At 37.1% G+C, this 27,786-nt stretch overlaps 1 protein-coding gene across 2 annotated transcripts; it reads left to right on the top strand.

Annotated features, from left to right (window-relative positions):
* Positions 1-456: 456 nt before the first annotated feature.
* na (sodium leak channel non-selective protein na) lies at positions 457-27,355 on the top strand. 2 transcript variants are annotated; one of them, XM_089740300.1, is made up of 35 exons: positions 457-830; positions 1,906-2,091; positions 2,385-2,608; positions 2,693-2,821; positions 3,333-3,478; positions 4,041-4,149; positions 4,787-4,986; positions 5,887-6,047; positions 6,138-6,305; positions 6,649-6,840; positions 6,929-7,066; positions 7,466-7,672; positions 9,484-9,716; positions 9,919-10,041; positions 10,119-10,334; positions 10,659-10,838; positions 11,211-11,331; positions 12,256-12,387; positions 12,986-13,153; positions 14,359-14,426; positions 14,767-14,907; positions 15,372-15,492; positions 15,904-16,037; positions 17,059-17,224; positions 17,713-17,907; positions 18,744-18,961; positions 20,979-21,202; positions 22,236-22,372; positions 22,748-22,884; positions 23,815-23,974; positions 24,347-24,448; positions 25,090-25,153; positions 25,228-25,324; positions 25,421-25,494; positions 26,554-27,355. In XM_089740300.1, the coding sequence occupies exons 1-35, from the start codon at positions 729-731 to the stop codon at positions 26,685-26,687; spliced, it is 5,307 nt and encodes a 1,768-aa protein (XP_089596426.1). In that variant the 5' UTR covers positions 457-728; the 3' UTR covers positions 26,688-27,355. The 2 variants fall into 2 exon arrangements, with proteins under 2 accessions (XP_089596426.1, XP_089596427.1); XM_089740301.1 differs by having other exon boundaries at positions 458-830; positions 10,146-10,334.
* Positions 27,356-27,786: the final 431 nt, after the last annotated feature.

The raw sequence follows: 27,786 nt of genomic DNA, 5'->3' as shown, positions 1-27,786 counted from the left end.
TGTTTAAGTCTAAAGAAATACGATAGGCAGCGGCTTGGCTCTGCCTCTGGTTTTGCTCAGGTCTATGAGCGACGGTAACCACTCATCGTCAGGTGGATCGTAATGTCATTTGCTTGCTAGGACAATAAAAAAAACCAAGCTTACAAAATAAATTAATTAATTTAACAACATTCAAGTTCGCCATTCAACAAGCAACAGGGAATAGTTTAGGAATTGCCTAAATTCACAAGCGTAGAAGAAAAGATAAAAATCGCAAAACATGACTTTGCGGTTTTTCTTTGCAAAGAAAAACTAAATTCTCAGTGAACTATTTACGATTAACGGGATATTCTTTTTTATTTCATTTCGTTTTCGATAAATTTAATATTAAAACAAACGTATGAGCTATGTTCCCTTTGCTAGTTAAAATTGAAAGAACATTAATTATTGACCAGCAATGTAAAACTTCATAAGATTCAAATCATTTTGAACAGTGTTTTGAACGAAAATCAATGAAGTTTTAATAATTGTTGAATTTCATGTTAAATACTGTATTGTCCCTAGACGTTAATAGTGTTAAATATTATTCATAATAGTTTTTTGTGTTTAAAACAGATTTTTCAAGCTGCTTTTATTTTATGAAAATGAAATATTCAAAGTGGAAATGGTTCCAAATAAATACAGAAATTACAAATTCCATCCGCACCGCTTAAGAATAATTTTCAAAAATTCTCTTCAAACGCATAAAAATGTTGGGAAGGAAGCAGAGCTTGAAAGGAGAGCCTGTGCTGGCTGATTACGGACCAGAGGAATCGCTAAATGAAAGTGCTGATATCGAATGGGTTAATAAGGTAGTTTTTTGTTGCTTGTTTGCTTTAAAATGCTAGTATGTCACTAGTCTGCGCTCATGACATACTAAGCGATCATCGACGTAAATTTGCCAAGGCAATTCCAAGGACACAGCCAATCTACTCACTAAATCATAAATGAAAGTTCAAGGCAAATTTCATTATATATTGTTGGCACTTGTTGGGTGTTCAGGTCTACACAGTGGAGCAGTATTTCATTACCTATGTCCTCATTTGTAGACTCATTCACTACAAATCACATTTTGGCCTTTTGTTTAATATTGCTCTCTAGACCAGGACCCCTTTATAGTTATATCAATTAAATTCCAAACAAAAAATAAACTTTCAGGCTATTAATAGGTTCATGGCATTTTGAGCATCATAAAATTCTTGATCTATCATCTATATAAAAAAATTATGTTTAGATGAATGCTTGTCTTATATTTATATTTATAAAAGATTTATCTGATTGTGATGAAAGTTGGTACATTTTCCATTAATCAAGCTTTTTTTATAGTACTTTAAACATGTTACTACAAATACTACAGGTTACGTTGAATTAATATTAAGAAATCATTCTTTTTCATATAAAGGAGTGAAAGGTATTTGGTGTAAGTGACATTTTTGCAACATCATATTAGAGCTAAAGCTAAAGTTAAAAATTTTGACAAAATATCATAACAATTTTTTTTTCAGCTAATTGAATGGAGTAAACTTTATTGAAGTTCAATTAAAAACATTGAACAGTTAATGCTAATACCAAATAAAATGGACCTTTAATTATCAAGATAAATGTAGTGCATTAAGCAAAATGTCACTTAAACCAAATAGCAATCTCTCGATATAATTCTTAAGAGTTGTCATAACTAGGTTACATAGATTTCACTTCATTTTAAAAAAAAGTTTTGAAGAGAAGAAGAAAACAACTTTATGATATAAAATGTACTTTAACTGATTTCAAATTTTCTTTGACTATTTTAATCAAATTGTCTAATTATTTTTTACAATTTTACTACTCTCATGAATTTTGTTTGCCATTTTAAATTAAAATTTAACAGCAACAAACATTATTTTACAGCTATGGGTTAGAAGAATTTTGAGACTATGTGCCCTTTTGAGTTTGATGTCTGTATCTTTAAACACACCGAAATCATTTGAGAAGTATCCTTATCTTCAAACTATAACTTTTGTAGTTGATTGCTGCGTAACTCTACTTTTTACTGCTGAAATGATTGCTAAAATGCACATAAGAGGAATTCTTAAGGTAAGGACTTACAGTCAATATTTTCACAATTTTAGCTTATTTAATACACTTCAATTGACTTATACCACCTTTGGTAAAATTTGTAATTGGATCCCATATAAATCACATTATTATAGCTTAAATAGGATAGTTATAACACTGATAACTACCAATGCATGTTTACATTTTACTGCATTTCTAATCATAATTTATTTGATTCTGCTATTAAAAAAAATTTAGTTTATTTTACATTTGCTGCTATGTTCATAGATAATTGTTCGAAAGTTCAAATAAAAAAGCATTTTTTTTTTCAGGGGGATGTCGCATATCTAAAAGATCATTGGTGCCAATTTGATGCTTCTATGGTATTTTTTCTTTGGGTATCCGTATTGCTACAAATGTTTGAGTTAACAGGAATTGTACCTAGATACAGCTATTTAAGCATACTAAGAGCACCTAGGCCATTAATTATGATACGGTTTTTAAGAGTATTTTTGAAGTTTTCAATGCCAAAATCTAGAATAAACCAGATATTCAAGTAAGTTTGTTGCTCCTACCACTAAATATTGTTTTTTTTGTTGATATTAAATCATGCTGAGTGTATTACGTTTATAAATTACAGGAGATCAAGTCAACAAATCTACAATGTTACACTATTCTTCTTGTTTTTTATGTCACTGTATAGTTTACTTGGTGTTCAATTTTTTGGAGAGCTTACACATCACTGTGTTAGGAACAACACCCACCCAAGGTAAAGTTTGATTTTCTATATTTACCATGATTATAAAATGTCAAATGGGTAAGGTGGCTTAGTGACTATGTGGTTGACATAGTCACTAAGCCAGCTTACTTCTATATAATAGGGTATAGTAGAGTACTGTTGTGATACACCTACTGGTTAGCAAAAGTTCAGTATGGGACAGGTTTGGAATAGCTGTTTTATTGAAGATTAAAAAAATTTAATATACATATTAGTTGCAGCCATTTGAACATAAGTCTATTCAAAAATCTTAGGTAAGCTAGGTAGTAGTGGCTCAAGAATCTTGCATTGCAATTTTATAATTGTTTATTTTATTTTGCACGTAAGTTTAAAAACAAACATCAAAATAAACTAGTTCCATACAGTCTCAATTATAAGCAGAGCTGACAAAGTCAATGTATTAGTTTGCCTTTTTTATTAAAATTATTGACTCTTTTTATATCACTGAAGTATTGATATTACAATAAGTAAAAAATAAACTAAACCTTTATGTATTTTTCAGTGACATAACGATAAACTCATTAGCAATCCCAGACACGTTTTGCTCTCCTGACCCTGACTCTGGATATCAGTGCCCTTCTGGTATGAAATGTATGAAACTAAATTTATCGAAGTATATTATGGGCTTCAATGGGTTCGAAGAATTTAGTAAGTTTTTTACGAATTGTAATTTCTACAGGTTTTCATTAGAGGAGTAACATGCTTGTTGATATCATATAAATAATACGTGCAGTGCCACAATTAGACCTCAGCAGTGAGCATCGGCTTAACTGTGTCCGTTGTCGATGTCCATGAGGGATGTTGACCATCTAACACCAAGTGGATCATATTATGCGCGTCTGCTAACGTTCTCATTCATAACGAGTTGTCTAAATTTAATATGCCTGTTTATAGAAGCCTGAAAAAGTATTATCTGTAATATTCATGTTTATTTATTTATGTTTGTTTGTTCTATATGCGTTCCTAAACTATTCCCCCATTTTTTATAAAACTTGTACAGTTTTTCTTGGCACTGAAGGCTTCTATTATAGTACCGTGCAGGTATGCTAGGTGGCGTATGAGTAGTTTCCATAAATCAACATCTGTCATACAATTAGCGACAGATATATATCTATAAAAGTGAATGCATACTTTATTCGCTAATTGTACGTGCTGCCTACGTCAATTACGATATCTTGCACAGTTTGAAATTAACGACCATTTTTTCCAGCAACAAGTTTGTTTACCGTATACCAGGCGTCTTCACAAGAAGGATGGGTGTTTATAATGTATCGAGCTATAGATTCGTTGCCAACTTGGAGATCTGCCTTATACTTTAGGTAATATTTGTTATTAAGTAGTTGATTTTCATATTAATTAAATATATTTTTATGAAATGAAGGCTTCAAGGCCGAAGTACTCTATCGTAATCATAGTAAGGTAAGCTATAAATATTTATGAAAATATAATAATTGACAGCGATTGGTGGGCAGCGATAACTAATTTGGTGAATAGTAATTAATATTACCGTAATAATTTTAATCTTTAATAAACACAATCATTATTACTGTGTACACAAATTAACCGTTCCCGTTCCTACGGACCGAATGGTAAACAGTCGACGTCGCCCAAAACACGTCATATCGGATCCTCCCGATCCACTAACGGTGCTTTTAGGTACTTCAAGCACCGGTTATCGTTCTCGTCGAACCCGTCGCTTGCGACGAAGGGCTCGACGGGTAAATTAACCCATAGATACAGTCCGCTGAGTTTCTCGCCGGATCTTCTCAGTGGGTCGCGTTTCCGGCGGTCAATTCTGTGAAGCACGGCTCTTGCTAGGGTTAGTGTTAGCAACATCGTCAGGTTTGAGCTCCATGAGGTTACCTACTCGCTCGGTTACGCTAGTAGGTAAAATGCTTAGGTAAAAAATAAAATTAAATTAAACATTAAATTTTTACAACTGAATTCTAATTTCAGCACGATGATATTTTTCTTGGCCTGGCTGGTAAAAAACGTGTTCATAGCTGTCATCACGGAGACCTTCAATGAAATTAGAGTTCAGTTCCAGCAAATGTGGGGCGTTCGGAATCCAATAACTAAAGGTAGCACGACACAGTTCTTTACTGGCGACGACAACGGCTGGAAACTGGTCACTATTGATGAAAATAAACATTCAGGTATTGTACATTATTATAGTTTTTTAAAATATGAGTAGGTCTGAAGGAGTACTGAACTGCATGAATACTGAAGTCATACATCTAGTCGTGCATTACTGGCCGTGAGCCCATGTTTTTCAGTCATTTTAAACATGGGATCAGATTATGAAACAAATTATGTTAATGTTTTTTTCAAATTACATTATTCAAATGAGTACCAACTTATTCGATACTACAGAGCGCGCGGAAGCGCTAGTTACCTAGAGAAATACAATATTACAATTAGGTACCCATTACATTAATTCTAACATATTATTCTGAGATTTATCTGCACTTGGATATAATGTCGTGTGCGTCTTGTCAATCACGTCCTCCTCCGTCTTACCCCGCCACATACCTCAGGCGGTGACTAGCGCTTCCGGGAACATTATAGTGATCTCGATCAAGCTCCGTTACGTCTGTCACTAATTATGAGAAAAACAGATTTCATGAACCCACTCGCGCGCCACCTGTCGTACATAGATGGTACTTTAATGAAAAGCTACCGAATACCTATACAAAGCTTTAAATTAATCGGATTAAAGGCTCGCGTGCGCAGATTACGAACAAAGAAACGTGCGTGTATAAGGTTATGCTGATCTATACTAATATTATAAAGAGGAAAGATTTGTTTGTTTGTTTGTTTCGAATAGGCTCCGAAACTACTGGACCGATTTGAAAAATTATTTTTCCATTAGAAGCCAACATTGTCCCTGATGAACATAGGCTACTTTTTAAAAAAAAAAAAATATTTTATTTTTTTGGTTTCATTTGTGTTTTAATGTTTCCGAAGCGAAGCGAGGGCGGGTCGCTAGTGGTGATATAAATGCGACACGAATCACATAAATGACATATTAATGATATGATGTTTTTGGTCAACAGGTACTGCACCAGATATATTTCATCGATTGTTGCGATCCGCTTACTTTCGGCTTTTGGTGATGAGCGCGGTGTTAGCAAATGGAATTATAACAGCCTCTATGCAGTTTCATCACGACGGAAACCCCAGAGAATATTTCTACCAGAAGTATTACTATATAGAAGTGAGTAACGGCAATGAATTTGTGATATGCATTTTTATTATTTTAAATATTATTTCTTCGTGTGTTAACGTTCGTCTGATGATTCGCCAGATTGCATTTACGATTTTCTTGGATTTGGAAGCTTTACTCAAGATCTGGTGTTTGGGTTTGAAAGGATATTTCAAGCATTCTGTCCACAAGTTTGAATTGCTCTTGGCTATTGGGACCACGTTGCACATTATACCTCAGCTGTACATGTCGGCCTTCACTTATTTTCAGGTAAAGTAAAATGTATAACAGATTTAATTACATTGACTTATTATCTCTATATATAAAAATGAATTGCTGTTCGTTAGTCTCGCTAAAACTCGAGAACGGCTGAACCGATTTGGCTAATTTTGGTCTTGAATTATTTGTGGAAGTCCAGAGAAGGTTTAAAAGATGAAAATGCTCGGATTTAAATAAGAATAACAATTTTGTTTTTCCTTTGATGTCCCCCCGTCGGAGGGATTCCTTTTGTTTGTGTCTTTTATTTATCGATTGAGCACTACGAAGTCAGCCGGGTCAGCTAGTTTCAAAATCTAAACACAACATGTTTTTTAAGATATCAAATTCGTTTTAGGTTCTTCGAGTGGTACGACTAATAAAAGCATCGCCAATATTGGAAGGATTTGTGTACAAGATCTTTGGACCCGGGAAAAAATTAGGAAGCCTCATTATATTCACCATGTGCTTGCTCATCATAAGCTCATCGATTTCGATGCAGCTATTTTGCTTTCTGTGTGAATTTACGAAATTTGAAACATTTGATGAGGTAAGTTATTTAAGTTGAACGCCAAATAAAATCTTCTAATACATGACATTTAGGCAATAATTATTATTAAAAAAAAAAACTATTCCAGGCATTTATGTCCATGTTTCAAATACTCACACAAGAAGCTTGGGTTGAAGTAATGGACGAGACCATGGTTCGAACCAGTCAAACTCTTACCCCATTAGTGGCCATTTACTTCATATTATATCATCTATTCGTCACTCTGGTGAGTTATTATGTATTTTATATGTACCTTTATACCCGTGCTAGTTGGGCACATTATCTTTGTCGATTTGGATCAAGACGGATAGTCGTTCTTAAGTCGAAATATATATTTAAGGGTAGGATTCGTTTCTATAATATTGCATATGTTGCTCACCGAACTCACGCCAGACCCGCTGTTAGTAGCTGCCGGAGCGCATTAACATTGCAAGATGATTACTGCCACTCAGTTTGAGATATGAGATTGACTTATTAAATATATTGCTTAAAGTCTTCAAACTGGAAAACATTAGTGCTTAAAGACAAAAATAGAGCGGCGGCACCTCCAACCTCACAATATGTCCTACAAAATAAAAGGTATTTTAATAAAACGCGTTTCCAAAAAATCGTGATTAAATTGCAGATCGTACTTTCGCTCTTCGTTGCCGTCATTTTAGACAATCTCGAGCTGGACGAGGACATAAAGAAGTTAAAACAATTAAAGTACCGACAGCAGAGCGCCGAAATCAAAGAGAGCCTGCCGTTTAGATTGAGAATATTCGAAAAGTTTCCCGACAGTCCGCAGATGACGAAGCTACATAAAGTCCCTGGGGATTTTAATTTACCAAAGGTAAACAGTTTATATACCTAGTCAGGTCATAAATTCTGTCACATGTTTAATGTAAAATAATTGAAACAAGTTTATTCATTATGTAACCATTCATATACCAAAATGAACTTAACAAAACATAGATTCTTATGACACTAAAGTTTATTCAAAATGACCTCCGTGATTTTGAATACAGGCCTTCAATCTGCGCGGCCAGTCGTCTATCGCAGCACGAACGAGGTCCATGTCAATATCGGCGGCTGCCTTAATCAAGGATGTCTTGAGTGACTCCAAATTGGCATGAGGCTTTGAGCACGCCTTTTCCTCCAAGTGTTGCCATATTTTGTAATCTAACGGATTCAAATCTGGACTGGAGGAGGGCCAGTCTTCGTGCCGGATGAAGTCGATTTCACGCGCCGCCAGCCAGTCTTGTGTGCTCTTCGCTCTATGAGCTGGCGCCGAATCTTGTTGGAATACCCAGTGCCTGTTATTGAACATGGTATGAGAAACAGGTTCCACAAGGTTCGTCAGGACTGTATTTTGATACACAACTGCATTCGTTTTTACACTTTTCTCACAAAAATGTACCTCTGTTAAGCCCCAATAAGAAACTCCCAACCATACCATGAGCGAGGATGGAAAATAACCTCGTTGGACAGGCGGAATACGGTTGCTCGCTTCTTCACTACTGTGTGCGTACACCTTATCATTTTGTTTGTTGTAGCTCTCTTCTACGGTAAAAAATTTTTCATCCGAAAAAAGAATTTCCCGATATTTTTTTCCCGCGTACCGCTTCAACAAAGCGCGGCATCTCTTCAGTCTCAGGTCCATTAGACGAGCATTCAAACGATGTCCTGTTTTTCTTCGATATGCCCGAAGCCCTAAGTCTTCATTTAACACCCTTTTCACCGTGGTTCTGCTTAACCCCATCTGAAGGGCCAACAGCTTCTGCTTACGTTTGGGATTTCTTTGAATTCGCGCCTTCACAGCTTTTATCACTGCTGGAGTCCTAACAGACCGAGGGCGACCACTTCTTGACCTGTCATCTACACTAGAGTCTTCATTGTATCGTTTGATGGTACGATAAACGAATCTTTTGGTTACATTCAAAATTTTCAGTATGTTAAAAATTTGAATTGGCGCGTTACCGCAACGATGCAACGCAATAACTGCAACACGGTCTTCTTTAAGCGTCCACTCCATATTTAGGAAATGAGTAAAATTCTAAAAGTATACATTTTTATTTTCATGAACAATTCGAAATTCGAATTCAATAAACTTTTTTGTGGCCAGCATTCTAAAAGAAAAGTTTTTACTGTGTGACAATACTTATGACCTGACTAGGTATTATCGGACATTATAAAATTTTCTCACCCTATTCCCACGGCATATTTGTTTTGGGTTTGTTTTTGACCAGCTGTCTACTGTTAACCCTGATAGCCCTTCAAAATGTAAATATATAATAGGTATTAGGGGAAGTCGAAATGTTTTCAACAATTTTTAGTATGGTTATTGAAAAGGAATTATGTGGACAGCCACGAAGGTAATTAAGGGGAGCGTACAACTCTAATGGGCGCTAAATCAGATTGGTAGTAATAGTTCAGTAGACGAGTCCGTCACTTAATCAGTAAAACGCCCGGTGTAATAGTAACTAGTACGTGTTCACAAACGATTGCCAAGAAAATAGCATCCTGTAATATATTGAATCAGGTATTCGTATTAATTGTTGTATCAATAGTATGTGGGCTTTATGTACTACTCAATACCAAGTGAATCGTGGTTTGTTCTTTGATACAGAAATATAAAGAGCAGAGTCGTCGCGTCGTTTCCAGGTGCGCGAGTCGTTCATGCGGCAGTTCGTGTGCGAGGTGGAGGGCGAGGAGGAGGCGGGGGGCGCGGGGCCGGGGGGCGCGGACCTGTCCCGCCGCACCTTCGAGTACATCAGCGTCGCCAAGATCGCCTTCCCGTACCGCAAGCGCTGCCTCGTCAAGACGCTGGTGGTGGCGCCGCCCTCGCAGCGACCCAGCTCGGCGCTGCGGAGACACGTCGTCACCTCCATTATAGAGTTCGTCGATTTCTTTGATGTTAACTTATTTTCGATTTTTAGTCGTCGTCATCGGTTTATTATATTTTGATTTTCTTTTTTTTTTGCAGATTTGGTTTTCGTTCCGAGTATTATTTTAAAAGAGGTTTTTAGCTTTTTTGTTTTTTAATTTTTGCTGTATATTTATTTGAAAACAATGCTCCAAATCCGACTTTAATTTTAGGGACTCCAATAATCACCGACCGCTACTAGGAGACTCTGCAATGTTAGCGACCGGAGGGAAGTCAGGTCTGAAACCTCAAGGCACTATATCCAGTGCGAAACAACTTCGCGTCGATCAAAAAAAGTAAGCCTCGAAGGTCACATTAATAAATATGTTTGCGTTTTATGATTTTACAAATTTGTTTTATTGTGTATTTGTAGAGTAAAATTGGAAAACTTACTGCGTAGGTTCGGCTCGCGTTCGATAAGACGGTCGGTCCGAAGCGGATCCATCAAGTTGAAGCAGACCTATGAGCATTTGTTAGAGAACGGCGACATCGGCGCCGCGTCGCGCGTCGTGCCCTCGTCGCGAGCGCGCCCGCCATACCTCGACATCCGCTTGCTGCAAGCCAAGAGACAACAGGCCGAAATGCGACGGTACCTGCTCTTTTTTATTTATTGCTTAGTTGGATAGACGAGCTCACAGCCCACCTGGTGTTAAGTGGTTACTGGAGCCCATAGACATCTACAACGTAAATGCGCCACCCACCTTGAGATATAAGTTCTAAGGTCTCAGTATAGTTACAACGGCTGCCCCACCCTTCAAACCGAAACGCATTACTGCTTCACGGCAGAAATAGGCGGGGTGGTGGTAGCTACCCATGCGAACTCGGAAGAGGTCCTACCACCAGTCAAATTATCTATGACTGCTCAGGAAACAGACAAGTATCTTCATTTTTTAAATTAAACAATATATTCCAGAAATCAACGTGAAGAAGACCTCCGCGAAAATCACCCATTGTTTGATACGCCGCTGCTAATAGTGCCTAGAGAGTCACGATTTCGAAAGATTTGTCGAGCCATTGTCGACGCGCGGTATGATGCGAGACTTCGAGATCCAATTACTGGCAATGAAAGGAAAGTGCACTACAAAAGTTTTCAGTAAGTGTCGATAATGACTGGTCAATTAATTTGAGAGACGATATTATAAAAAATATTTCCACAGTAGAAAGTCTGTTTGTCATAATAACTAGAGTAGACATAGTTGTCGAAATTCGACCCTAATCATTGAGATCTCAAGATTTAAATTTAATTTCTGTATTATATTTTCTGAATTTAAATTAGTGAAATATAAATAATTGATTTCAGGCAAAACTAGAGTATGAAATGAATGAAGTAATCAAATTGTCAAAAAATAATAACTAAATACGACCGTGTCGTATCGAATAAGACCATGTCGATTTTAACTCCGCTGACGTGTGAAAAAAGGCAATACAAACATTTCCTATCTATAATAACTTGTTATAATTTCAGCAACTTCCTCGGCTTAGTAACTTATATGGATTGGGTAATGATCATGGTGACGACGTTGTCGTGTTTATCTATGATGTTCGAAACACCCACGTACAGAGTCATGGAAAACTTCGTTTTACAAGTGAGTATCATTGTGTAACTGGTACGATTATTTAAGTGAACTTTCTTAGCCATCGATTGAATAATTTGGTATTAGCATCAGCAATTTGTTTTTAATTAAACTTCGATTGAGAGTTTACAAATAACTGAAGTTTTTTGTTATGCTTTAAGGCTTTCCTGTAAAATTGCAAAACTGTCGCTTAAACAAATTAGCTTTTCATCCCTCGATATAGTGCTATTACTGTTCTGGTAAATTTGCTGTAACAATTATCTAGAAAGAAACACGAATAAACAATAAGTTTGTTCTCCTACCGACGCCGAAAGTTCGGTTTTCGTCCCGCTGTACAGGGAAGAAACTGAAGAAAGTCTAACTTTTACTCCCTGGGTACTGAGAAGTGCGCATGCGCGTAAATTCTCCGCCATTGTTGTGCTCGGGTAATTTGCAATATTGTGTTTAGTGTAAAAGTGAAATAAACAAAAGGCAGTAAAATTTAATAGTGAAGTATTGTATTAAACAAAGATGAGTTCTTACAGTTCTTATTCAATTAGTACTAGTTTATTTAAAAACAGTTAAATTGTTTTTTTTATGAGTATGGGGGGCTCCGCAATCCCCCCCCCCCCAACAACCCGCCAGGCCTACGCCCCAGGACACCACCAGGGCTTCGGCCCTTGACCCCGGCTGGGTACTCCACGGGTGCTACGTTTTTTACAATGTCCAACTTTAGGAGAAAAAATAGTATATGCACCGCGGGAATAAAGTAGGACATCTCATCTCGCGTGTTTGGCAATTTTAAACGCGGGAGGAACTGTCGAACTTTTCTCCCTTGGTGCACAATGTACTACTATAGTCCCGAGAAAATAATCTCATAAAAATAAAATACTTTCATTCGTTAGGTAAATAATTCGACTAATAATAATTAATTTATTGAACATTAAATCTTTGCAGATTGCAGAATACGGATTCGTGATTTTCATGAGCCTCGAATTGGCTTTGAAGATTTTGGCCGATGGATTGTTTTTCACACCCAAGGCTTACCTCAAAGATGCCGCTGCCGTGTTAGATGTCTTTATATACATTGTAAGAAACAATTCGATAAGTCTTCTGCGTATATTTTATTCGTTTATATAAAATGGCACAGCATACCGCTACGAAAGTCGTCGTTTGTAAGTCGTCGTGGCCTAAAGGATAAGAAAGAGGTCCGGTGCATTCGTTTCAAACGCTGCATGCGCTGTGTTCGAATCCCGCAGGCGGGTACCAATTTTTCTAATGAAATACGTACCTAACAAATGTTCACAATTGACTTCCCTGGTAAAGGAATAACATCAGTTAATAAAAATCAAACCCCGCAAAATTATAATTTGCGTAATTACTGGTAGTAGGACTGCCTGTTTCTGTTGTGAAGCAGTAATGCGTTTAATATATAATAATAATTAAAAAACCGACTATCTTTTTTTATTGTTTAGTTGGGTGGACGAGCTCACCGTGGCCTACCTGATGTTAAGTGGCTACTGGAGCCAATAGACATCTACAACGTAAATGCGCCACCCACCTTGAGATATAAGTTCTAAGATCTCAGTATATTCCACGCTTCGTAATACGGTGTCAGTCGTGACGGCACTGATACGCCCCGGATTATATGCCCCCTGAAGAGCCAGTCGTGTGGCGCGTGTCGCAGGTGTCGCTGACGTTCCTGTGCTGGATGCCGCGGCGCGTGCCGCCCGGCTCGCCGGCGCAGATGCTGATGATCCTCCGCTGCGTGCGCCCGCTCCGGATCTTCACCCTCGTGCCGCACATGCGTAAAGTCGTCTACGAGCTGTGTAGAGGCTTCATGGAAATTCTACTGGTAAATTAACGCGTTCTTCTACTATGGAGAGCAGACGAAGCCGCCAAGCCAGGTTATAATAAACGAAAATGCCTATAAGCGACAGTTGAATTTACTACACTAAATCCATATAATTACGTCGATCATTACACTTATAGATTAGATAATTATACAACATATTAAAACTTATTTAATCAATTATTTAAAAATAATAATACTAAGGACCGATTATTTAATTAATTTTTTTGTCTATGTAGATATCTTTATTATTAACAGTCAATGTCAAATAGATATCTATGTTTGTCCTCTGTGCGTTCCTAACTATAGATCCCATTGTAACGGAACTAAGTACGCTTGTTGTTGGCCATCCGGAGAAGGTTTTTGTCATTAAATAGTACTGTTTACACACGTTAGGTGGCGCGTGAGAAATTCCAATAAATCTATATTTTATAAAATTAGCTTCAGTCACAACGCACGTGACCAAAACAAAACTTATTTATGGGTTCCAATAACCCTTGTGAGCTGTGAACTCCAACATTATGCGTAATTTTTAGAACAATTCCTAAAAAATTAAATTAACATTTATTTGGATAATCATAACGATGAGTGAAAGGCGACATTTTGTTTAATACGCATCAACAGTTCAATATTTTCAATTGAATTGAGTTTACTTCATTTAAATAGCTGAAGAACTTTTTCTGTAATGTTTTTTTTTTCCAAAATTTAAACTTTAAATGGCTCTCATATAAAGTTGCAAAAATGTCGCTTAAACCAAATAGCCTGTCACCCCTCGATAAAATTATTTTAACAGGCTGTATAATAGACGTGTCTTTGTCTGACTTATATATGATAAAAGTGTCGTTAACTGGCTTTCTTTTTGGTCGTTCCCTCAATGCTGAGGATCGTGACTGTATGTCAATCTTCTCCACTCGGTCCAGTTCTGGGCCATATGTACCGTTCCCAGTATCTGGCCTCCAGTCACCTCCTTGAGTTGATCCACCTATGTAGCTGGCGCTCTTCCTCTAGCGCGCCTCTCCTCCATTTGTCCGAGAATGATGAGTTTCTCCAGGTTGTGCAATGGGGATCGCATTATGTGCCCAAAGAAACTCCGGATCCTTTCCCGGCACGTAGTCAGCAGGCGCTTGGAGACCTTCAGCTCTTCGAGGATGGAGACATTGGTTCTGACTTATGTATGATTAATGTTTATCTTATTTCTTTGGTTCTAGGTATCGACGTTATTGATTTTGTTGATGTTTGTTTTTGCACTGTACGGAGTTCAAATCTACGGCGGCAGGTGAGTAATTAGCGCCTTAGAGTAATTTAAAATTAATCAATACTTTTCAGTACAAAAATCTTAATAATTATGCTACTACTGGTGGTAGGACCTCTTGTGAGTCCGCACCGGTAGGTACCACCACTCTACCTATTTCTGCCGTGAAGCAGTAATGCGTTTCGGTTTGAAGGGTAGGGCAGCCGTCGTAACTATACTGAGACCTTAGAACTTTATATTTCAAGGTGGGTGGCGCATTTACGTTGTAGATGTCTATGGGCTCCAGTAACCACTTAACACCAGGTTTGGCTGTGAGATCGTCCACCCATCTAAGCAACAAAAAGAAATTTATGGAACGTTTCAGATTGGCTCGATGCAATGATCCGACTATACTCCGTCGCGAAGACTGCGTTGGAGTTTTCATGAGACGCGTGTTTGTCACCAAGATGAAACTGAAACCCGGACAAAATCAAACGTTCCCTTCGATGCTCGTGCCCAGAGTGTGGTGAGTTCGCAGTATGTTTATGATAAGGCTTACATTTCAGCATACTTAAAAACTGTTTCTTAGTAATTATCACTACTACAACCAAATCCAAATCTTCATTGTGAAATAGAATCTCTGTACCAATGTAATCAAATGTTACAATTCCTAACGCAACTTAAAAATGTCGTATTGTACTACGCCAAGATCAAAAATAAAATGTATTAGCCGAAGAAACAAATGATATCCACATAAACGATATATTTTCTTGTTGACAATAAATACTGTTTTTCCTATGAAATCTTTATAAAATATGTCTTTGAATATTTGATTCTAGCATTCAATGAATTCCAAACAGCGTTTCATCCAAATTCGGTTGCTTAAAAGGAAACTAATATGACGACTTCTTATTTTTCTCATTTGCTTAAGTATCACATTTACATCGAGTCGTTACAAAAATGCGATTAAATATTATCGCACTGTTTCAGGGCAAACCCCAAACGTTTTAGCTTCGATAACATCGGCGATGCTCTCCTGACACTGTTCGAAGTGCTCTCGTTCAAGGGATGGCTGGATGTTCGAGATGTACTGATAAAGGCTTTGGGTCCTGTATGTAATCATCATATTTATTAACTATACTGAGACCTTAGAACTCATATCTCAAGGTGGGTGGCGGCATTTACGTTGTAGACCCAGTAACCTCCAGTAACCACTTAACACCAGGTGGGCTGTGGGCTCGTCCACCCATCTAAGCAATAAAAAAAATTTAGTTATTTCAATGTATTCCTGTTTATTTCTATGTCTCCTAAGTAATATGTGTTCTTTGTAAAGTTTCTTGCATCTCGTGCTGTTGAGTCCCTCCCTCATTACGCTCAAGATTCTAACTTTGAATCCTTAGCTTGCTCGGGACTCAAAATCAGCACTCGAAACAAAAAACAACTTTGGTCTCTTGTTGCACAAATAACTATTCCCTAACTTCCGCCCAAGAACGTAATAAAACTGTATAGTTTTAATTTCTAGGTTCACGCAATTTACATACATGTGTACATATTTCTGGGATGCATGATTGGTTTGACGTTGTTTGTCGGTGTTGTCATCGCGAATTACTCCGAGAACAAGGGCACGGCGCTGCTCACTGTCGATCAAAGGAGATGGTAATTATTTTTCGCTTCGTTTTTTTCCGAAATTTAAGTGTTTGTTTAGTTAATTAATTTGAGCTTACTCCATACGAATCAAATTCATGTAAAGCCCACAAAAATATACGGGCAGTAAAATCGTGTGATACTAAACAGCGTGACCTTTTTTTAATGTATTTATACTATAGCATCATCTACCACCATTTCGAATTAAAATTACGTTTGTATTTACCAACTCTTGCAACCATTTATGCGCGTTAGTTTTACGAATCGTAAATAATAACGTATATTTTGGTTCAGTTGCACATTGATACATTGGAGGAAGGTTTTTGTTTGCATTTAATAGTCACAATAAGAAGCGTCGAGCGGCACAATTAATAATATAATTTAGGCAGCAACTTGGCTATGCTCTGGCATTGCTGACTGACGTCCATGAGCTGCTTACTTATTAAGCAGCTTACTAAGTCAATAAATAATTATAATCTATATCTGAGTCGACTATTATCAAAGCCGGCAATCTGACTTTTGGACAATGATTGGTAAATCAGAAAAACGAATTATTGACTTTGTATTCCATTGGCAGTCACAAAACTCTTCGGAACGACATCTTAGATAAATAACAGGTTAACTATTAACCTTTATTTAATGCAGGTTTTGAACCGTATTCTTTGAAGGAGACGATTATATTAAAATCAATCTGTATTGACATATCAATAATTTTTTTTTGTCCAAATGCACAGATTGCCACCTTTGATAATAGACGACTCATCTATACTAATTTATAAATCTACAGTGGTTTTTATGGATGTTCCGTTATAACTATTGAACCATGCATCCGATTGAATTGAAACTTGGTATCCAGAAGAATGGTAGAAAATACATGAGTATTAAATGAATAGGCTAATATTTATATGAGAGTTGGACTCCCTAATAATAATGACAATAAATAATAATGTTAATTTTAAATGCCCAGCGAAGCGGCCGAGTACGGCTAGTACTGTATAAGTCTATTTATTTTATTCTTTCAAAACAATTGCAGGTGTGATTTGAAGAAGAGATTGAAAATCGCACAACCACTACATCTCCCTCCGCGACCAAATAAAAGGAAAATAAGAGCTTTTGCCTATGACGTCACTCAAAATCTGGCTTTCAAGAGAGTCATCGCCTTCGTTGTTCTTATAAACAGTGCACTACTTGCAGTCACGGTGTGTACATCTTAATACTTAATTTCACCTAAGTTAAATTAAAATATTATATTCATCATATTTTATTACTTGAATATTCTTCATTTTAAGTTGTAAATTTTTATTTTACTTAAAAATGGAGAAAAAAATGTTATGTTTAAATGGTACGTAAAAGTAGTTTATGTCATCACGTATGTATATACTATTCCGTGGACCCGCATTGTAAAGCGTTATTTCCGGCGCTGCGTGTGACGTGCTCCGCGCGTCTCTCAACGAGTTCATTGCGTGTGCTCGATAAATGCCCTTTAATAACATGTTTTATAATGTACTAGTCCGTTTTTTTTTAAATGTCACCTCTTTGTTTTCGCGAATTCTCTTATTCTTGATATAAAATAAAATATTTTACGAAATAACATAAATAAATTCGAATTTATTCATAAATAGTCATATATTTAGAGTCAATATTGAAATCACTGAAATGTCCAATAACGTCAGTATATATTTTGTAGTGGTCAAAATATTCCCGATACACGGAGCACTTGGCCCTAACTTCGGCTCTTCTAACATTGGTGTTCGTGGTCGAAGTTCTGCTGAAGACCATAGCGTTCACGCCCCGCGGGTACTGGCAGAGTCGGCGCAACAGATACGATCTACTTGTAACCGTCGCTGGATGTATATGGATATTTATGCATTTTACATTAAAGGTGAGTCGTGAAAACACATGATCAAGTGATATGAACTATACGGTTGTATAGATATATTAATAAAATCATTCCCTGTATTTATCATTCGAACCAAACAGGCAGCATATTCACGAATACATACTCCTTTAAACATTATTTTTGAAGCTATACTTCTTTAGGCGGGTTTTAAAAAATTTATGAGAGTGAAATTTTACGATGCACGCGCACCGTGACACAAAATTAACAGAATGAAGTTGCCCACTAAATCGCTCATTACAATACGACCGACGTAACTTGGCGAGTCTGAATATAGCCGCAAGTGAACTTTCGCGCATGTACACTCGTAAAAAAAAGTGTTATTAGCATTCATTTTTTAGTAATATAAATGACAAAATTATTATTTAATATAATTCATACTAACTATTATTAAATTATTAACGTTAAATATTTATTATTAATTATTTAATATTATAAAAAAAGAAAGAAATTTAATAAAAATAAAGTATAACTTCTTACGCGCGTACATAAGTACACGCACTCTTTTTTTTTTCTTACCAAACAAACCGCCACCCACTTTTTTTATTTTATCGCCTTGACTCTTGAATATATTTTTAGGATCTTTTTTATTACCCGATATAATAATATGATTTTTATTACCTTCATCGTGTTATACATTCGTATAGTAGGTAATAATGTGGGTAGGTATAAAAAATACTGTATTAGTCATAGATAATGCACTTAATTATTAGTATACATATATTATGTTAGTAGTTTAAATAAATGATTTTTAATTAAACAATAAGTGTAATTCTGGTCCATATGTAATATCTAGTCTATAATGTTATGATCGTTTTCAGAACGATCTATCATATTTCGTCGGGTTCATGGTAGTGATACTCCGGTTCTTTACGATAACGGGCAAACACACCACACTCAAGATGTTGATGCTGACCGTCGGCGTCAGCGTCTGCAAGAGCTTCTTCATCATATTCGGCATGTTCTTGTTGGTGTTCTTCTATGCATTAGCCGGCACTATCGTGTTCGGAAATGTCAAATACGGTGAAGGAATTGGAAGGTAAATATCGTTCGAACAATTGAAACGCTATTAAAATATTCGAAGTGTTTGAAAGAAGAAGGAAAGACTGTTTGTATGTACATCGCAGCTGTGTACAACTAAATTAGGTAGACTGCTTAGATTCAAATAAGTTAAAATAATACAGCAGTTTTTTCTACCTACATAGGCGGCACTGAAAATTTCGGGAATTAACGAAGTGACACAACATTACTATTTAAAAATGTATTTATTGCTTTTCGAAGTATTCTCCGCGAAATTTGACACATTTTTCCATACGATGGAACCAATCATTGAAGCAACCATTCCATTCGGAAGTTGGGGTCTCCAAAATGGCCGTTTTGTAGGCGTTTGTAGCTTCTTCAGGTGATAAAAATCTCTGTCCAACCAATTTATTATTTATTTTAGGGAAAGTATAGAAATCATAACCGTTCTTTGTCCCTCAAGAGGAATAGTCGTAACATGGCCGGTTTTGGAGACAAAGGTGGCCACCATTTTTTTTGCAACACTCCGTGAACCAACAATTTTTGTTGGCTTTAACTCATTTTCGAACACCCAAACTCGTGACTGGTTTTTTTGTTTCGGGTTCGTACGCGTATATCCAGGATTCGTCACCTGATACAATGTTGTATACAGCATTTGAGGATCCTGCGTGGAATCTTTCGAGAGTTCTGACGCACCAAGTAACGAAGCCGCTTCTTGCTCTTCACAGAGCGAATGCGGTATCCATCGGGAAAACAACTTTTTTACACCTAATTGTTCATGCAAGATTATTTGTATTTGACTCATGCCAATGTCTAAAGTTGCCTGAATTTCGCGGTATGTCACATGTCGATCTTCCTCAATCAGCTTACACACAGCATCAACGTTTTCTTGGGTGACTGCAGTTTTTGGACGACCTTGACGGGGATCATCACTGAGCTTGACACGTCCACGTTGAAACTCAGCAAACCAGCGATAAATTGTGGTTTTGGATGGGGCTTCATCACCAAATGCAGAAATCATCCGGTCAACACACTGTTTTTGTGTTAAACCACTTCGAAAGTCTTAATAAATCATCGCTCTTGAATTTTCTCGAGTCAATTCCATTTTCTCAACGACTAAACAAGTTTGACAAAACCTCGTGACAAGACCGAGAATCTTTTTTTAAATAAATAAATGGTATCCGATTTTTAAAACCAAAGAGTTTTCAATTAAAAAGATTTTAATATGACAGGAACAGTGGAAATATTCCATTCCCGATACTTTTAGTGCAGCCCTCGTATCTTGATAGCCTTCAGAGCCTATTTCAGCTTCTCCTTGACGTGTAGGTGAGCTCACGGGGCTCTAACCGGGATTGTTGCTAACACTGACCCTAGCAAGAGCAGTGCTTCGTAGAATCTACCACCGGATCGGAAACGCGACCCACTGAGAAGATCCGGCGAGAAACTGAGTGGGCAAAGTTTTTAAGTACAAAGTGTTTAATGAAAGTTAATTTAAATCAACAAAAATTCGAAAAAATAATAATGAAAAGGATTATAGAACCATCAGTGATAATTATGTTTTTATTGCATAAATGGTCGAATGTACTCATGGCGCAACTGTTCTAAGTGGATAACGTGGTTCATAGACATCACAACATGAATACCGCCGTTCACCTTGATAGAGATAAGTTATATTGCACCAATTTCTTTTTGCCTTGTACTATAATAATTAGGTTTTCGTGAGCCGTAGATAAGTTCACGAAGTGATGATGCGACGCATGTTGTATGACCATGTTCGCGAATTTAACTTCAAAAAAACGTCAATTATTTTATGTTTATTGTACGAAACGTGGTTGATAACACAAAAAGGGAAAACTTTCCACTGACCGAGGGCTATTGATAGAAACAGTTTAATTACGTATCATTTCTGGAGATTATCGTTAACGCGGCTTAGACTTATCGATATTTTTCTGTTCAGTTATCGATACCGTTACACCTAGTATAGAAACACGCTATAAAACTGTGAATGTAATCCGAAATGTTTTGTATCGATACAGACGCGCGAACTTCAACTCGCCGATCCACAGCGTGGCGATGCTGTTCCGCATCGTGACCGGCGAGGACTGGAACAAGATAATGCACGACTGCATGGTGGCGCCGCCCTACTGCACCCCCGCCGACAACTACTGGGAGACGGACTGCGGGAACTTCACCGCGTCGCTCGCTTACTTCTGCACTTTCTACGTCATCATCACGTACATCGTGCTCAACTTGCTTGTGGGTGAGTGCGCCCATTCACGACCACACAAACACATACGCGACATTTAGTAATTTTCCGATGCATTATAACTACGAACTTGAACTTCATTTGCAAGTGACATGTTACGCGCTGGGGTTCGGGATAAATCAAAATTCTTTTTTTTTTTTTTTTTTTTTTTCCTACCTAAGCTGATAGCCTAGAGAGGCTATGTCAGCGTAACCCTAACTTTAGTAGGTGAGCTCACGGAGCTCAAACCTGACGATGTTGCTAACACGAACCCTAGCAAGAGCCGTGCTTCGCAGAATTGACCGCCGGAAACGCGACCCACTGAGAAGATCCGGCGAGAAACTCAGCGGGCTGTATCTATGGGTTAATTTACCCGTCGAGCCCTTCGTCGCAAGCGACGGGTTCGACGAGAACGGTGACCGGTGCTTGAGGTACCTAAAAGCACCGTTAGTGGATCGGGGGGATCCGAGATGACGTGTTTTGGGCGACGTCGACTGCTTTCCATTCTGTCCGCAGGATCGGGAATGTAAAAATTCTACCACTACAGGATACTCTACCAGGATACAACTCCATTTAACTTAAAACACTTAAGGAAGACTTTAAAATTCCACTTCTGCTTCACTTCAGATGATCCGTTCGCTGTTTCGCTTCGAGTAGATCCGATTATTCACTACCTTCGTGTCATCTCTGCAATGCTTTTATAGTCGATGCGACATCCCTAGAATTATCTTGAACATTCTTGACAGGTCAAATAGTTTCGATGTGTGTTTCCGCTATTTGATAATAGATAGCGTTGTACTTCTCGAGCGTTCTCGATTTTATTGGTTCTTTCGTTTCTGCTATTCGACGATAGATGGCGTTACTCTTACCGGCGTAACAGACTTATGTCGTAGGAGGTGAGAAGGGTTCACCACGTGTGGTGTCACTATAAAACCAGTCGCTTTAAATAGCTACAATAAAAAAACGCATGATTTTAAAATTAGTATTTTTTTTTTTTTTTCATATAATTGCTTGTTCGTATCATTTATACGGTGATGTTTTGTTATAGCCATCATAATGGAGAACTTTTCATTATTTTATTCTAACGAAGAAGATGCCCTACTATCGTACGCCGATATAAGAAATTTTCAGAACACTTGGAACATTGTGGATGTACACCAAAAAGGTGTTATACCGGTTAGGAAGGTAAGGAAAAAAAAAATTTAATCTGCAAATTCACATTGTTTTTTTTACCTTAAAACCAAATCGACTAAGCCTGAAATTCCTGAAGGGCTTAAAATTAAAAATACTTAATTTAGAAAAAAAAAGATGATTTTGCGTTAAGACCGATAAAAGTCAGTATCAAGATTCAATCATTCAATATTTTTCGACAACAATGAATTTCCTGATGCCATGGTGCCTTGTATAAAACAAATTATTTCATGTGTTCGACACCTTTTCTGTAAGCGTTCTGATATCAAAATCCATTTTTAACGGTCTTCTTCTGTCTGCCAGACTGTTTACGTTTACGAACCACTACACGCCGTAAAGTTTAATTAATTAATATTACTCGTTATGCAGGTGAAGTTCATATTACGTTTATTAAAAGGTCGCTTGGAATGCGACACTCACAAAGAGCGTCTCCTGTTCAAATACATGTGCTACGAGCTGGAGCGGCTCCACAACGGCGAGGACGTTACATTCCATGACGTCATCAAGTAAGTGTAACCACATATCAGAAACATTAGAATGAAACGGAAGTAGAGCCGCAGTGATAATTTTACTGCGAGGCAACGTCATCAATAGAGCTTCGTATTGTTACACGCTGGGGTTCGCGATAAATAAAATTTCACCAAAGTACAACTAGAAACTGTATTCAACACTTAGAACACTTCACAAACACTTTAAAATTCTCAATTCGCTTCTTCCGCTTCGCTTCAGTTGATCCGTTCGCTGTTTCGCTTCGAGTAGTTCCGGTTACTGACTGACTGCGTGCCATCTCTTATAACGCTTTATAGCCGATACCTCATCCCTAGAATTATCGAGAATATTCCACACATCTCTAGTAGTAGTTTCCGCTATCCGACAATAGATGGCGTTGTACTTCTCGAGCGTTCTAGGTTCTACTAGGTGCTTCGATATTCGTTCGACCATTCGACGATAGATGGCGTTACTCTTACCGGCGTAACAGTATTATATTATACGGCAACAGCGCACGGATCCCTAAAGAATAACTAAACGAGCGAGGGTGGGCGGCTGAGCGGGCGCACGACACACCTATGTCTATCGGAGCCCACAGTGCCGCCACCCGCCTTGAGACATGAGGTCGAAGTCTCATTCAGTCTCAAGTCTCTCTCAGTCTATTGCATAACGACGGCACCAGTGCTTTTTTACAATGTGCCTCCACTATTCATTGCGTTCTCGCGTCTTTTAACTTCTGAATTATTGTTAACCCAGTTTATTTATCATTGGCATATGTTTGAAAATCGCTCACACAGTTTATATGTTAAGTCAACTAATAAAATACGTATATAAAATTTTTAAGCACATAATAGCAACAGCGAGACGTTTGTGATTTCACGGTATACATTTAAAAAAAAAAAAAAAAAATGTTAAATAGATTATAATATGACTATTTTTGCTTTCAGTATGCTGTCTTACCGAACTGTGGACATTCGAAAGTCATTACAAATGGAGGAGTTGTTAGCGAGGGAAGAGTTTGAATTTCTCATTGAAGAGGAAGTAGCGAAGCAGACTATCCGGACTTGGTTGGAAGGCTGCCTTAAGAAAATAAGAGCAAACAGCAGCGTAAGTCCTGTCCTATATATCTAATGCCATTCTACATACATGTGCTCGGGTATCGTCAGTATTCAATTTTAGTTTTAGATGTTTATAGGATACTTATTATTGAAGATATTGTAGAAAAAGTAGTTTCAATATTAAATATCTCAGAGCGAGATAATTCGAATATTTCAAATACAAAAAGTATCGTGAACTCTCTAATCAGTCAGTCAGTTTTGCATATTAATTGAACAAATTTATGATGAAACAGTAATTTGAAGTCGGACATTTCTACTAGTTTATTTCGTTTTACAACATACAAACACTTTGTTGGTTTCATAGTGGTAATATATTTAAAGAAATATGCTTTTGTAATGTTAATTATTATTTTGGTTTCAGAAACAACAAACCAGTCTTATTGCTGGACTGCGTAAGACAAACGAACAAGCGGTCGATATGAGCGGCGAAAAAGACAAAGAGAAATCGGATACTGAAGCTCAAGTAACTTTACATTTCATTTATTGCTGTAGAAAATTTCGTTTATTAATAAATAACAAAACCGTACAAAGGAACCCCTTTTAAAGCAGAAAAGTTATGTTACCTCAATATGTTAACCAAAAGTGAAACTAATATGCTAGTATGTGATATTTCTTGAGTCCAAAACGCTGAAAAGGTCCAAAAAAACAAAAAACGCACTTATAAAGTGTTCTTCATTTACATGTACACATTTGAAAAACACCAAAACAATATATAATATGGAAAATAAGTTTGCTTCTGTTGACATTAACATTTATAATGCTGACGTTCTTTAAACACCATCACGAAATATCGTACCACTAAAACGATACCTACTATGTTTCCAACACAAAAACAGTAGTGTTATTAATCATTTTTGTATACTCTATAGGAAAATTATGCCATTTGCAGTATAGATATGTGTATATATATGGTTAACCTAGTTTCTTCTAGCACAGGTGTAATTTATATTAGTATATCTTACTATGTTTTTATATATAAAACTGTTTCATGCTGTAATTAATTAGAATCTTACCTTTTTTACTTTAGTAGCGACTCCCAAACATCATTTGTTTATATTTTATTGTATTCTCTGATCTGAATATTTCAATGTATCGTTATTTTAGCAAACTGTCACCGCAACCGGCCGCGTTGAAATGACCGAATCAGCTTCTCAGCCTGCTATGTCAAGTAAGAAAATTATATTTAAAAAAACTGATCATTCTAGAACAATGAGGTATTTATTTATAATTTATACATTTTAGATATTACATCTTCGTCGTTTGACTCACAACCATCGAAGCGATCTTCCGCAAAAGCTCAATTTAAACGACCGTGCTTACCATCCGTCACGGTGCCAAGGTACGAAATACATCTTAGACAAAGTGTTAAATTTATAACATAATAATAATATTGTAAAATTGATAAGTTTTTTGACCTGGTGTATACATGTTACAGACCAGAAAGTCCCATTAAAAAATATCTTCAACCAACCCTCAGCGACCCGCATCCTGCACTTAAGAAATCTCCACGTGAGTTTAAAAGAGTGATTCAGAATTATTTTTTCAAATATGAATTTCGGCCGTCGTCATAGACTTATTAATAGAATTCGTTATAAATAGCTGTTACATGTTATAGCAAGCTGCCCTCGCTTTCCAAAGTAAGAAAAATTTAAATTTAAATTCAATGGCAAAATAATTTTCATTATAACGTATACATAATATTAAGCTTAACAACTGAATGTTATTTTCCGTTTGTTGTGTGTGTTTAATCTTAACGTTTTATTTTTTAGTAATTTTTATTTATTTATTGCTTAGATGCGTGGAGCTAACGACGCTTCTGGTCTTAAATGATTACCGTAGCCCATAGACAACTACAAGGTAAATGCCGCCACCCACCTTACCTTACCTTACCACAGATATTAGTTCTAAGGTCTCAGTACAGTACGACTGCCCCTTCAAACCGAAACGCACTACTGCTTCACGGTAGAAATGCTACCTACCCGTGTGTTTCGTTAGTTAGTTCTAATACATATCGAGGGTGAAAGGCTGTTTGATCTAAGCGACATTTTTGCAACTTCACAGAAGAGCCTTTAAAGCTTAAAATTTGAAAAAAAATTATCATAACAAAAAACCTTCTTCAGCTATTTGAACAGAGTAAACTTAATTAAAGTTCAATTAAAAACATCGAACTGTTGATGCTAATACCAAATAGAACGCACCTTTAATTACAAAGACTAAATGTCGCATATTAAGCGAAATGTCGCTTAAACCAAATAGCCTTACTTTAAATAGCTTTACTGGTGGCAGGACGTCTTTTGAGTCCGCGCGAGTAGGTACCACCGCCCTGCCTATTTCTGCCGTGAAGCAGTAATCCGTATCGGTTTGAAGGGCGGAGCAGCCGTTGTAACTATACTGAGACCTTAGAACTTATAACTCAAGGTGGGTGACGCATTTACGTTCTAGATGTCTATGGGCTCCAGTAACCACTTAACACCAGGTCGGCTGTGAGCTCGTCCACCCATCTAAGCAATAAAAAAAAGCCATTCATCCCTCGATATAAGGTTGTTATGTATTGAATGTTTTCGACAGCGGTTATGAAAAGCAACAGTCGCACGACGCACAACACGCACGCCAGCGCCGCCCGCGAGCAGCCCGCGCTCCACGACGTGCGCTCATGGTGGACGGCGCAGCTCGGCAGACATCCGCTCGTCGACACCGAATGAATACTTACTCACACTTACGCAATTAAGTTTTGTGCCAAAATAGAGATGAAAAATATGTTTATTCCTCATATGGAGGGTAGATGTAAGGAGAACCGTCTCATTTGAACGGCTGTCTGGTGTAGTGGTAAGTGACATGGTCACTACATAAGGGGGTCGCGGGTTCGAATCCCGCCAAGGGAAGATATTTGTATGATAAATATAAATGTCTTTTCCAGGGTTATGGATGTATATTAAATATATGTATGTGTATAATAAAAATCTTACATTTATATCCGTTATCCGGTACCTGTAACACAAGTTCTTTACGAACTTATAACGGGTCTAGTTAACGTGGCGTGATTGTTAGTAAATATTTATTTATTATTTATATAGGAGAAGTTTGAAAAATTCAGCACTGAATAACAGTTCAAAAATCCTCTAGAATGGCGCTAGCATAGGCACAGGGTATGATATTAATTGAGCAGTTGGTAAATGATTGAAGTATGCTGAATTAGAAAATTTAATATACATATTTAATTAGAGTAGTTAGTGACAGTATAATATACAAGACCTCACATGTTTACGTAGTCCAAACTAATTTCGTCAATATAACCTAAAATTGTTGCTGAGGTAAAACGTGCAGACATCGATTGCATTTTCTTATTAGCTTTAAATAAAATACTTTTTGTGATTTGGTAGTGCTTATAGTTCTTCCGTCCTTTTTTATTTCTCTATCTTATTCTAATAACTTTTAGCGCCTTTTTATAAAGGACAAACCCGAAATCCATACAAACTTGGGCCTGGCGTTACAGTGCTAGAATTTGGGCATAAGTTACAATACCTAAGAAGGTTTCATGAGCCCAATTTTCAGGTCTCCCAGCAATGGCCAAATTGGTAAAATCAGACAATGTTTACATTTTAGGTTATGTTTATTGTTCGAGATATTTTAATAAAAACGATATTTTTGAGGCTATTTCCTACTAAAGATGAGTAATTTTTTACGAAACCTGTTGCAGCAACAGGTTGCTTTAAAATAAAAATGGAACCTGTTACGAGAAATCGCACGTTAGGTTGTTTACGAAAACGAACGAAAGCCAAAAATTAAAAACAACGTAATGCG

Source organism: Bombyx mandarina, chromosome 04 (assembly GCF_030267445.1).
Source record: "Bombyx mandarina strain Sakado chromosome 04, ASM3026744v2".
Lineage (NCBI taxonomy): Eukaryota > Metazoa > Arthropoda > Insecta > Lepidoptera > Bombycidae > Bombyx > Bombyx mandarina.
This window is presented reverse-complemented; position numbering and strand designations above follow the sequence as displayed.

Bases quoted from the DNA above. Each gene is read 5' to 3' on its own strand.
- na (XM_089740300.1), top strand. From the start codon at position 729: ATGTTGGGAAGGAAGCAGAGCTTGAAAGGAGAGCCTGTGCTGGCTGAT. The intron at 6,048-6,137 runs GTGAGTAACGGC...ATGATTCGCCAG, and splicing joins AGAAGTATTACTATATAGAA to ATTGCATTTACGATTTTCTT. The intron at 17,908-18,743 runs GTGAGTCGTGAA...GATCGTTTTCAG, and splicing joins TTATGCATTTTACATTAAAG to AACGATCTATCATATTTCGT.